The following is an 18,846-nucleotide window of genomic DNA, read 5'->3' on the forward strand; positions in this document are numbered from 1 at the left end:
AGCTAGTTGGAAGCAAAGACTTTCTAGTGAAAGAGACATGATCGAAACATTCAAGATAATGAAGGGAATAAACTTAGCAGATAAAGACAGGTTGTTCACCCTCTCCAAGGTAGAGAGAACGAGAGGGCACTCTCTAAAGTTAAAAGGAGATAGATTCTGTAAAAATGTAAGGAAGTTCTTCTTCACCCAGAGAGTGGTGGAAAACTGGAATGCTCTTCCGGAGGCTGTTATAGGGGAAAACATCCTCCAAGGATTCAAGACAAAGTTAGACAAGTACCTTTGACCTAAGGGCCGCCGTGTGAGCGGACTGCTGGGCACGATGGACCACTGGTCTGACCCGGCAGCGGTAATTCTTATGTTCAAGTGGGCCGCTCTGCAGCTTCTTTTCTGCACTTTTATTAAATCAATAACCATTGCATATCCTTTCCCCATGCAGAATTGTTCTACACAGAACGTGCTCATGTACGCAAGTTAACTGTCCTGGATCAGGTGTTCTACCAGCGCATCTCCCGAGAAGGTATTCTACCAATTTCTGACATACGCAGCATCTTCTCAAACCTAGACGAAATACTAATGCTCCATGGTAAGAACACTTTAATAGCATCCTTATCTGTTCTTGCATACCTGTTTGCATACATTCTCGAGTAATTCTCAAGATTAAGTATATCATCCTGCCTCCAGCATGTATGTGTAGTCAGCTTTCAAGTAGCATCCAAGCTCAAGCATGTACTTGTTTGCAATAATGGCTTGCTGTCCCTTTGCTGTATATATAAAATATCTAATTTATCTTGCATTTGTTATGTTAGGATGTAGACATTGTGGCCCTGATTCTGCAAAGTGCCGTCCTGATTTTAGGCAGCTGTAGGCTGTCTAATCAGCCAATTGGGATGCACGTTTTTTAAAAAAATGCTCCCCAGCCAGGCCACCTATACTGAAGGTGCCTCCGGGAGCCTAGGGAGGCCCGCAAGACGCCTAAGCTCGCCTAAGGGCAATAAGTATAGCGGCCACGGCCACCTGTCCGATCACCGGCAGGAAGGTGCCGAACCCCTCCTGCAGGAACACCCCCCCAAACTCCCAATCGCCGGCAGGACAATGCTGAACCCCTCCTGCCGGAAAGCCGTCCCTGCCCCACGAAACTGTAGTTCGCCAGCAGGAGAGTGCTGAACCCCTCCTGCCGGAAAGCCGCCCCTGCCCCCCAAAACTGTAAATCACCGGCAGGAGGGTGCCAAACTCCTCCTGCCGGAACAACCCCCAAAATCCCAATCGCCGGCAGGAGGGTGCCCAAACCCTCCTGCCGGAAAGCCGGACCCCCTCCGGACCCCCCATGCTAACGACCTCCTCCCCCCCGATGACTCCCCTAACCTCACCCCCAACTAACCTCCCCCCAACTAACCTTTAAATGTTGGCCGGCTGGACGGGTCTTGCTGCCGTCCAGCCGACAGGCCCGCCTCATCAAAATGAGACAGGCCTGCCCCTTCCCTGCCCATCCCCCGCTAAGTCTAAGGCCTGATTGGGCCAGGCTCTAGAAGCCTGGACCAATCAGGCCTTAGGCATAGCAGGTCCGCCCATTCCCACTAATCCTAAGGCCTGATTGGCCCAGGTGCCTACGAGCCTGGGCCAATCATACCTTAGGGTTAGTGGGGATGGGCAGACCCGCTATGCCTAAGGCCTGATTGTCCAGGCTTCTAGAGCCTGGGCCAATCAGGCCTTAGACTTAGCAGGGATGGGCTGGGAAGGGGCGGGCCCGTCTCATTTCGATGAGGCGGGCCTGTCGGCTGGACGGCCGCAATAAGTGTAGCGGCCGCCTCTACTCTAACCCAATTCTCTAACCAGCGTCTGTAACATGGGACGCCGGTTACAGAATCGGGGTTAGTGTAGGCCCGATTCTGTATAGGACACCTCTCCCGGGCGTCCTATAAAGAATCAGGGCCTGTATGTTTTTCTCATGTTTTGCTCCAGAAACCACTTTACCCAAAGACTGTATATCTGGTGACACCAGGAATATTTTTCTGTCCTGAGAGCTGGAAGGACTTTTCCTCTAAGATATTCACTTAGTGCTTATTTTTATGGCTGGAAATGAAATTCCATAATATTTGCTGCTATCTATTCAGGGACTAAGCACTTATCCTCCACAGTGCACCCCATTCTAGACAACTGACATGGATTTGCTGCATCAGAATGCCAGGCAAAATATTACAGCTTAAAGATATTTGCAGAATGCAAGTGGAATATACTTAGAGATGATTTGGCCTGATATGATCCTTTTCTACCATTTTCAGTGGGATTGAATGAACAGATGAGGTCTGTCCGTAAACGAAACGAGACATCGGTTATTGATCAAATTGGGGAGGATCTACTTACCTGGGTAACTGTATTTCTTCCTTTTCATAGTTTGAAGAAGAATTAGTGATCATTAATGGACATATATGAGACGATTCCGTGCTACTGGCCTGCTTGAAATCCTTGCTTTGAAAAGGACTGAATTTGTTAAGGGAAAAAGCTTTTCCCATTCTGATTAATATAGCATTTTTAAAGAGCAGTACAGGATGTACACAGCAGACCACATATCGTAAAGGAAATAGGCATAGGGCTAAAGAGCTTTTTCTGTTTTAGGTTTGCAGTGGCTGAGTACCATTGCGAAATTAAATCATTTGGTAGCCTGTAAAAATTAATTAATGTTCTTTGTGGACAGATATCTATAATTAAGCACTAACTGGCATTAGGGTTGGCAGCCTCAGCAGGGGTTGAATGTTCTTTTATCTTAGAACTAATCCCGCCAGAATAGGGTTAAGACATTGGTAGGTAGTTTGGGAAAGCCCACAGAACTGTCTTTGCTATACCTGTTCTGTAGTTTGAAAGGAAGACTTCGGTTTTCAGTGTTTTAATCTTTCACCTTTCATGAGCATTCCATTCACTAGAATAATTTATATAGAGAGAAATATATACAGGATTTAGAGAAATTTTTTAACAAATAATTTCTGTCAGAAAAGAGAGCTTCTCCATACTAATTTGCTTGCCCATACTCTTTTACAGTTTAATGTAGAAGGAGAAGAGAAGCTTAAACAGGCCACTGCTATCTTCTGCAGTAACCAGTCATTTGCTCTAGAGATGATTAAGTCTCGTCAAAAGAAAGATTCTCGTTTTCTGTCCTTCATGCAGGTAAGTCCAGGAGATAGAATACTCTCTGGCTGGCAATTCTGATATATCGCCACCACTCAAGCAGTGGCAGGATGTGAAATAACTCAGGCTGTAAAAGAGCTGGATTTGGCTTGAGGCGATACATATCTTCATTCAGCCATTGAGATGATTCTAAATATCACTAGTTAAAGGCTTACATTTTAAGAAGCTTGCACAGCAGTTAAACATCCAAAATTGCAAAGAGATTTGGGCCAATCACTTAACCCACCATTGCTCCAGATACAAAATAAGTACCTGTATATAATATGTAAATTGCTTTAATTGTAACTAGAGAATGACACAATGGCTGTTACCCACAGCTAGCCGCGAGTAACCCACTGAAACAGGGAGAGAAAAAAATAGCGGTCACCGCAGGAATGGGGACAAGGCCATTCACCACCCCGTGGAGTGGTGAATGATCTTGGCTCCGCAGCGAACTAAGGGAACGCACGCGGTCACGGATCATGCAGTCCAGTAGCCCCCTCCCACCAGATTACCGCGTCCCACCATCTCCCTCCCTCCCTTCCCCTCACCTTATGTGGTGAAATTAATTTTTCTTCTCCCAGCGGCACGCTTTCAACAAGTCGCGCGCGGCTGCTTGAGTTGAATCTTCTCCTCTGACACAACCGGAAACAGGAAGTTGCGTCAGACTTGTTGAAAACATGCCACTGGGAGAAGAAAAATTAAATTCATCAAATGAGGTGAGGGGAAGGGAGGGAGGGAGATGGGATGGCAGCGATCAGGCGGGAGGGGGCTGCTGGACTGCTATATCTTTCTTGAGAATGTGCAGTTTCCTCTCAGCTCTTACTGATTACGTAAAAGCAGCACTGCAAAAAAACATGAGGGAGCTTGGAAAAAGGTGGAAGAGAATTTGTGCAAAAGAACGAAAAAGGAAAAGAACAGGGGAAACAAAGGCTAAGTTAGTAAGAGACAGGTGAAAAGGAAGGGGAAGAACAGGCAGTGAGTACTGTATATGACTTCACTGACAAACAGAAGATCCGATTCCTGTTACTCTCCAGATCTGGAAAGGGAGCCTGTCCCCATGGGGCAGCTCTGGTAGTAGGAGCACAGCCTGCCCAGTACGATTCTGGGATCAGAGCTGGGTTCTCAGACTCTGACTCAACTGGGATAGTGCACTTGGGTCCATGGGGAAGGGGGGGAAGACTGGGAAGGAGGGGGAGGAAGAGACATGAACTGCCAGACACAACTCAGCACTGAAATCTGTCCTGTAACCCACAGCCTGTCAGGCTTTGGAGATGAAGACAGCAGGACAGGGCAGGCAGGGAGGGAGATGGTGGGACAGTGGCGATCAGTTGGGAGGGGGCTGCTGGACCGCACGATCCGTGACAGCGCATGTTCCCTCACAGTAGGAAAGAGGGAGTGAAAGGGAAAGAAATGTTGGACCAAGGGGATGAAGTAAGAGGGAGACAAATATTGAACCCACTGCAGGAAAGGGAAAGGGGAGGACAGGCAAATGAGCCAGATGCTGGAAGCGAGGGGAGAAAAAGGGAAAGAAGCTAGATGGGGTTGGAGAGGAGAAAGACACATTGGTGAAGAAGAGGGGAAATCTGGACACAGGAAGGTAACAGGAATAGAGGGGAAATTATGTGCAGGGGGGCATAGGGACAGAGACATAAAGGAGAGATACATGGGGATGGTATATGGACACATGGGGGGTAATGCCGGACACAGGAGGGAGTTTACAGATTCAGAGGGGAGATTTTCGAAATGGTGAAAATAGGAACACAGAAGGGAGATGGTTTGCGGGGATGGGACGGTGACAGAGCTCGCCAGGATGGGACAGGGATGGGGACGAGCTCACGGGGATGGGGACAAATTTTTTCCCCATGTCATTCTCTAATTGTAACCACACAGACAGGTGGTATATTAAATCCCTTTCTCTTTCCATTAGTTAAACATCCTGAGGATTTTTATTTTAACTTATATTTTTAGGCATGCTAGACAACTAAAAGTAGATGTTTAAAAAAATTAGTAGTCTAAAGGCATTGTCTTACTACTGAACATGCTGAATTAATTTTTAATAAGCTAGTCATTGAAACTATCCATTCCTTCCTCTCCGGGGTATTTAAGGGGGTAATTTTATAACTGTCCACAACAGTTTAAAGCATAAGTTGTTCAAAATGAGAGAGTGTGCATACTTTCTAGAGTAATTTTTAAAGTGCATTAATGTGAAAAATCTCTGCCTTAGATATTTACTGTGCTGGAATACTGTAATAATTCATCACTTTTCCACTGGTACAATAAGGACCAGTTCAGGGAAAATCCGTTGCAAATGCATTAAGGAAGATCAAATTTACTATAGAGTAATGAGAGTAGGATATGATGCATGTTGCATTTGCTGCTTTTAGGGTTCAGTGCTAAGATCTTCAACTGCAGTTGTACTGAGTCTAGGTGAATATGAGCACAGGACAGCAAGGCAAGTTATTTCTCTGGTCACTGAATTATTCTTTTGCAAGCAATTTTACAGTCAGGATGTTCTATACCTTACTGTGTTTATTTAGTTAATTAGTGCACATTGGAAGGTTTAATGTGCATTAAACAGTTTAGTGAAAATGAATTTTGAGTGTGGAACAGACCTAAAAATCAAAATCAGGGAAAAATGCCAAATGAACTGAAACTGCCCTGTGTGCATCCCTAATATTCAGGAAGCAGTTAAAATCTAAACAGAACAACAGATTCGGTATCTGAATTCCATTTCTGGAAGAATAGGCTGGGCTGCTGATACTACAGAGTCCATGCAGGGCTTTCAGCTTAGAAACGGTATGTTTTGGAATAGTTACGGCCTCTTTTACAAAGTTGCGCGGCAACAGCCCAGAAGCCCTTTAAATCTCTGTGGGCTTCGGGGCCGCTAGCATGGCTTTGTAAAAGAGCTGTTAGTGTTCTTTTCCCTGAAGCCAGTCATCACATTTATTGAGCTGTACCATTATCAAGAGAAAAACATTTGTGCTAATCAGATGAGCCGTTTAAAGAATTAGAGGGGGGGAAAGCAGTTGTGTTTCAGAAGTGCTGCCAAAATGATTAATGTCAGATTTATTTGTCTTGTGAGAAATTAACAGAAATGTGAAGTAATAGATATTTCTTTGATAAATATATGACACATACAAGTAATTATAAGCCTAATAAATGGCATATTGTAATTCCACTGTTCAATTTTAGGATGCAGAGAGTAATCCTCTGTGCCGACGATTGCAGTTGAAGGATATCATTCCTACGGAGATGCAAAGGCTTACTAAATATCCTTTGCTGCTAGATAACATCGCAAAGTACTCAGGTATATTTTATATGTAGCACAATAATCCTATTAAAAAATGATGCCTACCTAAGAAAGAGAGGAGTTGGGGGTTCTGACTGTTCCCTCCAGAGGCAGAAATAAGACTATATAGATTTACCGAAGAAAGAGCTTCGGATAAACCCACACCAAGAGCATTCTATTTATAGCAGGATTTAAGACAGTATTGACAAACACTGACGAGGCAAGAGATTGATCCATAAGATCAACCTGGAGACACCAGAGAGGCCAGACAAAATGGGCTGCCAACAAACATTCGAGCTGGCATTCTACAATGCCATGATTTTACAGTGGTAAGTTGGAGCAAAGTAGCCTTTTGTAAACCTTTCCTTTTCAAACTTAAATCTGCAAGCAGAATCACTGCTGTCAGACCCCAGCATTTGCTCTGATGTACGCAGACACCGAAACATGGCCATGTTGGGTTTCTTTGTGTGAATGAAGTTCCCATGCTCTGCCATACTGTTGTTCATAGTAACATAGTAGATGACGGCAGATAAAGACCCGAATGGTCCATCCAGTCTGCCCAACCTGATTCAACCTTTTTGCCTTACTTCTTGGAGGATGGCCTGGCCTGGTCGTCTCTCCAGGTTCAGTTTGCAGCTTTGTCTGCGTTTCGCGGTTTGCTGAAGGGTAAGGTATTTTCTGATTCTCATCCCACGCTTTTTTGAACTATTCCAGGCATCCACCACCCTCATGTGCAGTCCATCACATCTGGCCTCCCTGGTGTTTCTAGACCAGATTGTACTTCTTTAAAACGGTGCCATAACCCTTTCAGACTAGTGGCATGATCTCGCCGATTATACTATCTATTCTTGAGGGAGGAAAAACTCACCCATTCCTAAACTGGAAGAATCCATAAGACTTTCTTATACCAATTCAGTCTCACAGACACATGCCCAACCATTTTCTCCATCTCTGCACAACCATTCACCCCTGATGTTGCCAGCCGAGTGAGAATCCTCTTCCCACTGTGACGGTTTTCCCTTTTTCTGCATCAGACCGGCCTGAAGAGAAGGAGAAGGTAAAGAAAGCAGCCGATTGCTGTCGACAGATCCTAAACCATGTAAACCAGGCTGTGAAAGAGGCAGAAAATAAACAGGTAAAAGAAAAGGACTGGTGTCGAGGAATAGAGAGAGAGATGGCAGATTTGGGAGACAGGATTAAGGAAATCCAGGGGCAGGAGCAGAAGAGGAATGTTAAAAGGGAGCGATTGACCACGGGCAGGTCATAGATAATAGATTATATGGCCGTAAGGCTAATTTTTTATCCTTCTAATTTTGAATCGGTTATATCATGTCTTATACAACTGCATTGGTTGAGAGTCTGATTTTCTATAAACTGTGTTTTTGCCTTTAACTCGTTATATGGGGAATTGCCCCATATTTGTATACTTATTTTCAATTGTTGCAGGGAATGAGAAGATAGAAATTTTTATTAAGCCCACTCTCTTTAAAAAAATGATCTAGTTTTCCTGGGTTTCATAAATTGTTAAAAATGTATTTATTTTAAGAAATTTGTGCTGTGAGTAGTTTGATAATGGATTTGATGTCATTCTTGATGGTTGTTCAGCCTTTCTTTTGTTAATAATACTCTGGCTGATATTATGCAGTCTACAAATTTCCTTTAATGTAATGTAGTTTTTATAAATAAATGTAGTTTATAAATGTAGTTTGTTTCATAGTGAGTGCATGTTGGCTAAAATAAGCCATTGATTGGTGGTTCATCTTGTCTTTCTCAGCGGCTAGAAGATTATCAGCGCCGGCTTGACTTATCCTATCTGAAACAGGCGGAGGATCCAATGCTTGATGAATTCAGGGTAAGGTAAAGCATGAAAGCATTGTAGTGTAGTACAGGGCTTAACCTTTATGTCAGTTATACTGGTAAAGAAGTCCTTTGTGTTGTGTGTTTTTTTACTTTTTTGGAGGGGAGGTACGATCTAGTATAAGTCAGGAGGAGTCAAGTTTAGTGACTTACTCAGCCAATAATGTTTGTATGAAATGATTTTAATAATTAACTACCCAGCTAGAACATGGTAGAAGAAAGTAGAGCTGAAGTTACTCCATAGTGTAATCTATATTGTTAAAAGACAAAAGTCTCAGAAACTGATTTTACTGTTCACGTGAACTGCCTTTGTTGCAGAATCTAGATTTAACAAAGAGGAAGATGGTTCACGAAGGACCTTTGACCTGGAAGGTAAATCGGGATAAAACCATTGGTGAGTCATTGGTTTTGCATTGTGGTCACAAGTTGAATCAAGGAAAAACTCAATACAAGAAAAAGCCTGCTTAATAAAGGGTAGCAGCAGAATAGTGGAGAAAACTGCCAATTCGTGTTCTTGGTAGCTTCATGCAGAGCCACAAGAACTTTGGGAAAACAAACAAGTTTCATGTAATGCATCTTGAAACAGTAATTTTCTTAGTATCTTCACCAGACCAGTCCAGAACCACAGATGGAGGCAGAGAAATAAAGTTCTCTGTAATTTGCCCCTTAAAGGGTATCTTGCAGTCATAGATACTCTGTCTCCAGGAGATTGTGATGGATGAACTGTGCAAGCTCCTGGACTGGTTTCTGAGGCAACTCCTGACCCAGTTGGAAAACCGTGTCAGTTGATTCCTCATTTGGGATTTGTACTCCAGGAAAAAAAAATTGTATCCTATAGCAGGGATGACACTCAGAAGAGTCTGAGTTCTCTCCCTCCCCTTCCCCCCCTCACCCCCCCATCACTGCTGCTGCTGTTTTTTTCTGAGAGGAACATTTAAAAGGTTGCCTCAGGTAAAAAAAGAAGAGAACACAGCTTTAATTACACAGTAACTGTCATTCACAGTTCAGAATATACACCCACACTGCAAGCCTTATCTGAAGGAGCTTGGGTTAAAGGCCATGGATTCTGGCGAACTAAAATGCCTTCTTACTTAAAGCGTATGGGCTGAAGCAACAGGCTTCCCTACCAATATATCCATGTGCCTGTGGTAACTTCAGGACGTGCTTCAATAGGCAGGCCTTGGCAGGACATGTGAAGTCCTATTTGCTTTGCAGCAGCCATCAGAGTTTCTCTTTTTATAGTGACTACCCTTTCATTCTTGGTCGCCAAGAGAAGGGGGGGGGGGGGCGGGGAATCCCTAGAAATGGCTTCTGGCTCTTTTGAAGCAGAAATGAGGCATTTTACGGGCTCCTACTATATTCCTCACCTGTCTGCAAAATTTTACTAGCCAGGGAAGCTACAGGATATAATGAATTTCTCACTAGGAAGTGTGCCTTCTTTTGCTGCAGTCACTCAGCCTGCACTGGGATACTGCCATAAGAGAGCTTACCTTATCTATAGCTGTGCTCATTAGAAAATATGTGCTAGAACACAGTTTTACACATTACAGTACCGATTGCTATATTTAGTACTGCGCTTATACCATGAAAAGTATTGAGACTTTACAAGTAAAAACCACTTGGTTTATTGCAAGCCTCCATTTCTGCTTTTCTCAGATCTATACACCCTTCTGCTGGAGGACATTTTGGTTCTTCTGCAGAAACAGGATGATAAGCTTGTGTTAAGATGCCACAGTAAAATTCTGGCATCCAGTGCTGACAGCAGGCACATCTTCAGCCCCATCATCAAACTGAACACAGTGTTGGTACGCCAGGTTGCAACAGGTCAGTATAATATTGACAGTGGTTCCATTTAACTGGGCACAACGGGTGGAGAGAAAATGGTATCAGTGAGAGTGAATGATAAGAAAGAAGAGGGAGATAGGTTACTGTTGACAAGGGCAATTCTCTTAGAGACTATTGTAGGAAGAATTAAGTGATTTGGGATTTATCTTGTGTCTTTTTCATTGTAGCTCAAGGGGAGTTATATTCAGGTACAACAGGTATATTATTTTTCTGTCCCCAGAGAGCTCACAATCAAGTATATACCTGAGGCAAGGAGGGTTAAGGGCTCCTTTTACAAAGGTGCGTTAGGGCCTTAACACACGGAATAGCGTGCTACCGCCTCCTCTTGAGCAGGCGGTAGTTTTTCAAGTAGTGCGTGCTAATCCGGTGCATGCACTAAAATCGCTAGCGCACCTTTGTAAAAGGAGCCCTAAGTGACTTGCCCCAAATATCAAGGAGCCTCAGTGGGATTTTAGCTGGGCTTCCCAGGTTCTCAGCCTGCTTTTTTGTCACCATTAGACAACTCCTCTGATCAAATTTTATTAAAGCAAACTAAGCCAAACTAAGAGACCAGTGAATAGGAATGAAGAAAGGAGAAACTACTCTTAAGACAGATTGGGAGCATAGAGGGAGAATGAGAATAGTGAAAAAAGACAGTAAATGGAGAGAGTTTCTTTTTTTTATTATTTTCTATGCATAATGTTGGAAACAGAACCTATTTTTGAAGTAGTCATGCTTGTAGTCATTTCAAATGCTTTGGTACGAGTACCAGAAACTAATTTCAAGCTAACTTTGGCAATTCAAATAATGTGAAAATATTACCTTTTCTCTGCAGATAACAAGGCTTTGTTTGTGATCTCCATGTCAGAAAATGGTGCACAGATTTATGAACTGGTAGCACAAACAGTTTCAGAAAAGAATATGTAAGTAAAAAATAATTATGTGAGTATTTCTGCTTCTTTATAGTGTCATGCAAAGGATGACAAACTTAGTGTTTGGGAGATCCCCTGTCATTATTGAAAGGGGGGCCATCAGATTAAAAGAAGCAAGTTTTACAGCTTGCATGTTTGACTCTTCAGTTACGGTTCTTGGCATCACAGATTACATCCTTCCGATGAGTTTGTATTCTGCTGTTTTATTGCTGACATATGTACAACGAAAAACGAGAAGCTAAAGCCTGACTTTTCATTAGTACTCTTTTCCACCTACATGCATCCTATTTTTATGCATTGGCCAGAAGTTCATCATAACAGGAAAGGATTTTGATCGATCAGTTGCCTTATCAATCAGCAGATAGCCCAGTTTTGGCCAAGCTACACATAAAATCATTTCAATAGCATTCCTACTTTGCCCAGAAGCAATCCAGGTTTGGCCGATTATTTAGTGCTGTGTACCTACATAGCTAGCAGGGCAAAGTTAGGACTGTTGTTTATTTGGACTTACTTGCTCCATTAGCTGTGTGGCCATTGGTACTGAATATGACTTGTGCCTGCATAACTCCCATCTCAGCCCAGACTTTACTGCTCAACTGCCTGGCACTAACCAATGAATACTGCAGAAATCGGAGTGAATATTCAGCAGTTGTATCCAGTTAAATGTCACCAAGCTGAAACGTCTCCTGTCTAGTTATATCATTTTGAAATTGATCCCTTGATATCTAGGTCATGTTACATCTGGCTAGTTTTTGTTATTTACAGTCTTACTGCAAAGTGACCTATGTGATAGTAGAGAAATACAGACAGTGTCTCATATCATTGACTCCTGTTTGCTGATCTGGCTGGACGGTGGTCTGGCATTACTTCATAGAACTGATGAGGCTGCTGTTGGCTGGTTGACTGATTAAACAAGGCACTGTTTTCTCATGATAATAATAAAACCAGATTTCAAAGTATATATGTGCTTTTATTTTGAAAATTGTCTAAGGACAGAAATTTACATTTGCTTTGACTACAGGTATATTTTCTGAATAAAACGATATGCACATGTATGAAACTACAACAGCATGTGTTGTTTCAGTTCTCCGGAGACAAGCAGGGGAGAAGCAAACACACTTGTTGGTGAAGTCCTACACCAGGGGTAGGCAATTCCGGTCCTTGAGAGCCGGAGCCAGGTCAGGTTTTCAGGATATCCACGATGAATATGTATGAGATGGATTTGCATGCACTGCCTCCTTCAGGTGCAAATCTATCTCATGTATATTTATTGTGGATATCCTGAAAACCTGACCTGGCTCCGGCTCTCGAGGACCAGAATTGCCTACCCCTGTCCTGGACTGATCCTATATATCAATGCTCTCCCTTAGCTACAGTAAACACTGAGTATATGCAGGGACTTCCGCCTTCTGAGACGCCTCCCCTTACCTTGCCAGTTTTGTTCTTAGTCGCTCCTGACAAGTCGCAGCTCACCCCTCCAACATACACAGAAAAAAAAATTAAATTAATATTTTCAATTTCTAGTAGTTAGGATCAAGGAATCACCGAATTAAAAAAAAAAAGGGCAAGGCTAACCTGCCACCTCAATAGCCTCCTCAAGAACCTAACTGTTTAAAAAAAATGAAGCAGACAGAGAGTTTTCTCAGACAACAATATCTACTAAATCTGTCAGGCTCCAGGACCATGTAAAATTCCTTTTCCACTGAAGAAAACAGCTGTTCCTGTTTAACGCGGCTCCTTCCTTTGGCAGCATGTACTTGCCACACTGACAGCCGCACTGATGGCTCCCTCTCCCCCAGGGCCCAGTTTTAGCACCACTGGAGGATGTGAATCTCATGTCAGATTCCACTACCAAACTCGGTTAAAGAGTCTCTTCAGTGGTGGATCCACTCTTCTCTAAAGGAAAGTTGTCTGTTTCAACCTCCTCTGCCTCACCATTACAACGGAGGCTTCCAACACAGACTGGGGAGCACATTTCGGTCCCTGCAAGACCTTGAGTCATTGGCTCCCAGCAAATTACATCTACACATCAATTACCTAGACCAGGGGTAGGCAATTCCGGTCCTCAAGAGCCGGAGCCAGGTCAGGTTTTCAGGATATCCACAATAAATATACATGAGATAGATTTGCACCTGAAGGAGGCAGTGCATGCAAATCTATCTCATACATATTCATTGTGGATATCCTGAAAACCTGACCTGGCTCCAGCTCTCGAGGACCGGAATTGCCTACCCCTGACCTAGACCTATGTGCTTTGTGAACCTTCCATCTATACCAGGGGTCTCAAAGTCCCTCCTTGAGGGCCGCAATCCAGTCGGGTTTTCAGGATTTCCCCAATGAATATGCATTGAAAGCAGTACATGCACATAGATCTCATGCATATTCATTGGGGAAATCCTGAAAACCCGACTGGATTGCGGCTCTCAAGGAGGGACTTTGAGACCCCTGATCTATACAGACAGACAACCAGGTAGCGATATTCTATGTCAGTGTGCCACGGCACAGTGATATGCCACGAAGAGATTCCAGGTGTGCCACAAGAAATTCTAGAATTTTACTTTATTTTTTAAAATTCCCTTCATAAGTATACACTAGATGACAGTGTTGTGCACAAGAGTCTGTCAGTGTTACGAGCCTCTGTTTGCATAAGGATACAGCCGCCTATCATTCTTTGATGTGACTGGTCCTTGAAAACTAACAGCAATTAATTTTATTTTTTGAAGTAGTTATCCTAAGTTGAGCAACAAAGCAACCAAGGCTTTGTTACCGCTTGGATCTTCTTATCTTTGCAAACTGGGATTTTCAGCACTGGCAGAAATTAAATTGGAAAAAAGAGAACGACTGCAGATGAAATGCAGAGCTGCATTTTGAGTTAATTTGCATTCAAAAATAAGCACATCCATCGCATTGATTAGCAATTCTGTTCTATCTACTTTAGTTTCACCGTTGTTCACCCATACATAACTTAAATAACTCTCAAATTTGATTTTTTATTGGTTTTGCAATTTTATAATTTCAACTAGTCTTTAAGCCCATTACATTAATGGGTGCTAGAATACTGTTCACCCTCTATGTTGCCCCTTCCATTCACTGCCCTCTCTTCTCTTTCCATCCAGTGTCCGCCCCCTCTCTCTCTGTCCCATATGGCCTCTCTCCATCTCCTCCTTCCTTTTGCCTTGGTCTGGCATACCTTCCTCCTTCCCTCCAAGCCATTCTCTCCCCCTCTGCTCCCTTTCCTCATTTAACTACTTCATTAGTCAGCAGCAGCATTCACAATTCATTGCTGTTGCTGGCTTCAGGTCTTTCTCTCTGGCCGGTCCTGTCTTCATGAAAACAGGAATTAGGCAGGACCGGCCAGAGAGGAAGGCCTGAAGCCAGCAACAGCAGCGAATTGTAAATGCTGCTGCTGCCTGAAGCACCCGAGGCAGACGCTTCTCTCCCCTCCCAGCCCAACCCCCGCTGACTCTGTGACCCTCCCAGCAAGATGACTTTAATATCAAACCTCCCTCCAGCGTTGGCAGTCGCTGCACGCTAAACAGGCTGCTTCTGCTTTCTTCTGCCATTGAGTCTCTGTCGCGTCATTGATGACGTCATCAGTGATGCGGCAAAGGGACTCAACTGCAGGAGAAAGTCCGAAGCAGCCTGTTTAACGTGCAGCGACTGCCAACGCTGGAGGGATGTTTGTACCGGTGCAGAAGCGATATGTCTCTCCCCCTCCAGTACCTGTGCAGCACTTTGCTGCGGCGCATCCTCCCATGGGGGGGGGGGGGGTTGCACAGTGGGAGCGGGTAAGAGCGCCGATCTCCAGTTGTTTTTTTTTATTTTTTTGTTTTAAGTTGAAAGCCGGCGCTACAGCTCCTCTCTCGATCCTGGAGCAGTTCGAGAGAGGAGCCGTTACCATTCACGGTGAGGAAGGCCGCCGCAGCTGCATAATTTTTTTTTTATTATTTGAAAGTCGCCACGAGCAAGTGGTGACGTAAAACCCGCGCATGCGCAATCTTGTTTTCGCAACGGATCAGGGAACACGATTTTTTTAGTGCGCATGCGCGTCCTACCATTTTATTATATTAGATTAGAATGTGCCAGAAAAACATTTGCTCTGTTTAGTGTACCGGAGCTAAAAAATTTGAGAGACACTGTTCTAATGTCAACAAGCAGGGAGGTTCAGGAACCCTACTCCTCTGCAGAGAGGCATACCGCCTCTGGCGCTTTTTTTGTGTCTCTCCAAAGTTTACTTCCCAAGTCAATCAAATGTATTAACAAGACAAATTCAGCGTATATTCACTTATTCGCTATCTTTGCCTATCATATTCCACTGGATGGAAAACCAGTCTCTCAACAACTAATGGCATGCTTCCTCAGAAGTCTCACCAATCTCAGATCTCGGCTTCATGATCCACCTCCACTATGGGATCTCAGTGTTGTTTTGGATCAATTCATGAACAATCCTTTCGAGCCACTAGGCAATCCCTCTCTTACATTCCTCACGTGAAAAGCAGTTTTTCTCACCACCATTATGTCGGCACGCTGAACTAGTGAACTTCAAGCACTAGTATCTTACTATCCTTGTCCTCGATTCTTTCCTAATCATGTCCATCTGTGTGCGCACCTGAAATTCCTAACAAAAGTGGTTTCGGATTTCTACCTTAATCGGAATATTGTTCAAGTTTCAAGTTTATTAAATTTTTATTATGTACGCAATATCAAAGGCTTCAAAGCGTATAACATTTTTAAAATGGGGGAGAGAACAAAACTCTTTTACACAATTACATTCAAATTCTATCCATTCTAATACATAACTGGTATGGAAGGTGAAGGGGACGAACTACAATCTTTAAAGAGAGAAAGAAAACATATAGCGGGGAGCACATTTGGTAAGTAACATAAAAAGGAAGAAAGAAGAGAAAAAAAGATGAATCTATAATCTATACCTCACTTACAGAACACCTTCATACTGCAGAAGAACACTACTGTTTACCTCTGAAAAACTATAGCCGTCCATCCTACTAATTAGCTTTTCATTACTTACAACGTGATCAATCTGGGTCAACCAACTTCTGTGAATTTCCTGTCACATCAAATTCTTCTTCTAAAAAAAAAGCATGTCAATAGCTTCCTGGCAGAATTTGCACACAGAGGGCTCCTTTTACTAAGGTGCACTAGCGTTTTTAGCGCGCGCTAACCCCACACTACGTGCCAAAAACTAACGCCAGCTCAGTGGAGGCGTTAGTCTAGCGCGCACGGCATTGCAGCACGTGCTAAACGTGCGCTAAAACCTCTAGCGCGGCTTACTAAAAGGAGCCCATAGTTTGCATGCTACAGCTTCTTCTGTGGCAAACCTCTGATTAATCACCCTATCCAATAGTAGATGGACTTTACATGAATGAATTCCTCCTCCTCATATTTAATACCCCAATTATTTCTTAAAACAACCGTTCTGGTATATCATTTAATATGGGGATAGGGCACCTCCAGTACTTGCGGCTATAATGACTTTAGAACTCAATATAGCTTCAATGCAAGCTATCATTGGTCCCTTTCGACTCCCCTTTCTTCTTTTTTTCTATTTTTTTCTTTTTATAAATACCAGATGTTTCTAATTGGTGTTTAATTTCATCAAACTTTGTTTGTAGTCAAATGAATTAATGTATTTTCCAATGTAGTAACCTTAACAAACATTGTTAGGGAAAATCAAGCTTTCTATTTAACTCTTGAACATAAGAACATAAGCATCGCCTCTGCCGAGTCAGACCATAGGTCCATCGTGCCCAGCAGTCCGCACCCGCGGCGGCCCCCCAGGTCCATGACCTGTAGTGTTCTTTCACTTAAGACATTTTATCCTTTATAGTACCCCTCTAGCTATACCCCTCAATCCCCTTTTCCTTTAGGAACATGTCCAACCCCTTTTTGAAACCCAAAATCGTACTCTGCTCTACCACCTCCCCCGGAAGCGCATTCCAGGCATCCACCACCCGCTGGCTGAAGAAGAACTTCCTAGCATTTGTTCTGAATCTGTCTCCCTTCAGTTTTCTTGCGTGCCCTCTTGTTTTTGTTTCCCCCGCCAGTCTGAAGAATCTGCCCCTCTCCACCCTCTCTATACCCTTCATGATCTTGTAAGTTTCTATCATGTCCCCTCTAAGTCTCCGTTTTTCCAGAGAAAAGTACTTAGGTTTGTTTTCCCGGCATTCCGCTAAGAGCTACAAAGCTGGTAAACGCAACAATATGGAAAATTGTACCGGTGTTTAAGCTAACAAACGCAATTCTCCTGAAGAAGCTCTATGCAGAGTGGACGGGGACGCTCCGTCAAGCACTCTAATGTTACTATATAATCTAGCAAGAAGATCATATCATCAGCCGCACATGAAAATGGCTGGGAAAACAAAGCTTAGACAAGATGGAAGGAACCAACCAAAGCACTACTTTCTCCTTAGATATAAATAGAAAAGGATCTTTAAAATGATAGTCTACAACTCCAACATCTTCCAAGTTGAATAGATAGCCACACACACAAAAAAATCATCTTTAGCATTAAGATCTTTCAGTGTGGCTTAATAGACTCAAACTGTGCTTGCACCAAGAGAGCCAGGTTCAGATTCCAGGGGAGTTATTACCAGACACCTCAACAAATTAATTCTTCAGAAAAATGTTATGACATTGGGAGGCCACAGAGTGCCCCATGCCAATTCTCCTCTTATAAGAAATAGCTGTTACCTGCTCCTTAAGAGAACGCTAGTGTTAAACCTTTGGACCATCCTGTTAAAATTCCAGAATGTAAGACACCGAAGCCTTCAAAGGAAATAAGCCTCTATCTGCATACTACTGCTCAAAAACTTTCTAGATTCTTATGTAAGCCAAGAAGGCAGAATCCTTTTTTACCCATAAAATAATATACAATGAAATCTTGGTTTACGAGCATAATTCGTTCCAGAAGTATGCTCATAAACCAAATTGCTCGTATATCAAAGCGAATTTACCCATAGGAAGTAAGGGAAACTCACTTTGATTTGTTCCACCTCCTCCCCCCTCCCACCCCCCCCCCCCCCCCGAGGCTACCAGCGCTGCTCCAGTCCCCCCTCCCTTGAGGCCACCGATGCTGCTCCATACCACCCCCCCTGCGATCCAGCATCCCCCCCTGCGAAACGGCATCCTCCCCCCCCTCCACCACGATCCTACATCCCCCCTGAGCACCGAAACAACATCCCTTACCCCGATTGAGCACCAGCACCAACACATAGGACATGCCGGTCCCGAAGATCCTCCCTCTTCTGTGCTGGGCTGGGTGGTGCATCGGAGATCCTCCCTCTTGCCTGTGCTGGGCTGGATTAGGCCTTGAGCATTTGCGCATGCTCAAGGCCTTCTGGTCTCGCTCTCTTCGAGATTCTCAGATTCAGAATGTCAGAGAGAGCGAGACCAGAAGGCCTTGAGCATGCGCAAATTCTCAAGGCCCAGTCCAGCCCAGCACAGGCAAGAGGGAGGATCTCCGATGCACCGCCCAGCCCAGCACAGAAGAGGGAGGATCTTCGGGCACTGGCATATCCTATGTGTTGGTGATGGTGCTCAATTGGGGTAAGGGATGTCATTTCAGTGCTCGGGGGGTGGGATGCTAGATCGTGGGGGGTGGCACTCATAAATCGAGTCAAACTCTGTTTTCGAGGCGCTGATTTTGCTAATGTTTTGCTCGTCTTGCAAAACACTCGCAAACTGGTGCACTCGTCAACCGAGGTTTGACTGTATATGAATCTGGAATCAGTACTATTGAGTGTAGCATCCCTTGGGTTGCTA

At 43.8% G+C, this 18,846-nt stretch overlaps 1 protein-coding gene across 7 annotated transcripts in view; it reads left to right on the plus strand.

Annotated features, from left to right (window-relative positions):
• ARHGEF12 (Rho guanine nucleotide exchange factor 12) overlaps positions 1–18,846 on the plus strand; it is a 161,418-nt gene that overhangs the window by 113,512 nt on the left and 29,060 nt on the right. For all 7 annotated transcript variants that reach the window (XM_033917827.1, XM_033917829.1, XM_033917830.1 and 4 more), the window contains 9 exons: positions 437–583; positions 2,280–2,365; positions 3,034–3,159; positions 6,355–6,469; positions 7,486–7,586; positions 8,226–8,303; positions 8,627–8,702; positions 9,965–10,132; positions 10,968–11,055. In XM_033917827.1, coding sequence (XP_033773718.1) covers positions 437–583; positions 2,280–2,365; positions 3,034–3,159; positions 6,355–6,469; positions 7,486–7,586; positions 8,226–8,303; positions 8,627–8,702; positions 9,965–10,132; positions 10,968–11,055 — 985 coding nt within the window. The remainder of the gene's footprint in view (positions 1–436; positions 584–2,279; positions 2,366–3,033; positions 3,160–6,354; positions 6,470–7,485; positions 7,587–8,225; positions 8,304–8,626; positions 8,703–9,964; positions 10,133–10,967; positions 11,056–18,846) is intronic.

This window comes from Geotrypetes seraphini, chromosome 13 (assembly GCF_902459505.1).
Source record: "Geotrypetes seraphini chromosome 13, aGeoSer1.1, whole genome shotgun sequence".
Classification (NCBI taxonomy): Eukaryota; Metazoa; Chordata; class Amphibia; order Gymnophiona; family Dermophiidae; genus Geotrypetes; species Geotrypetes seraphini.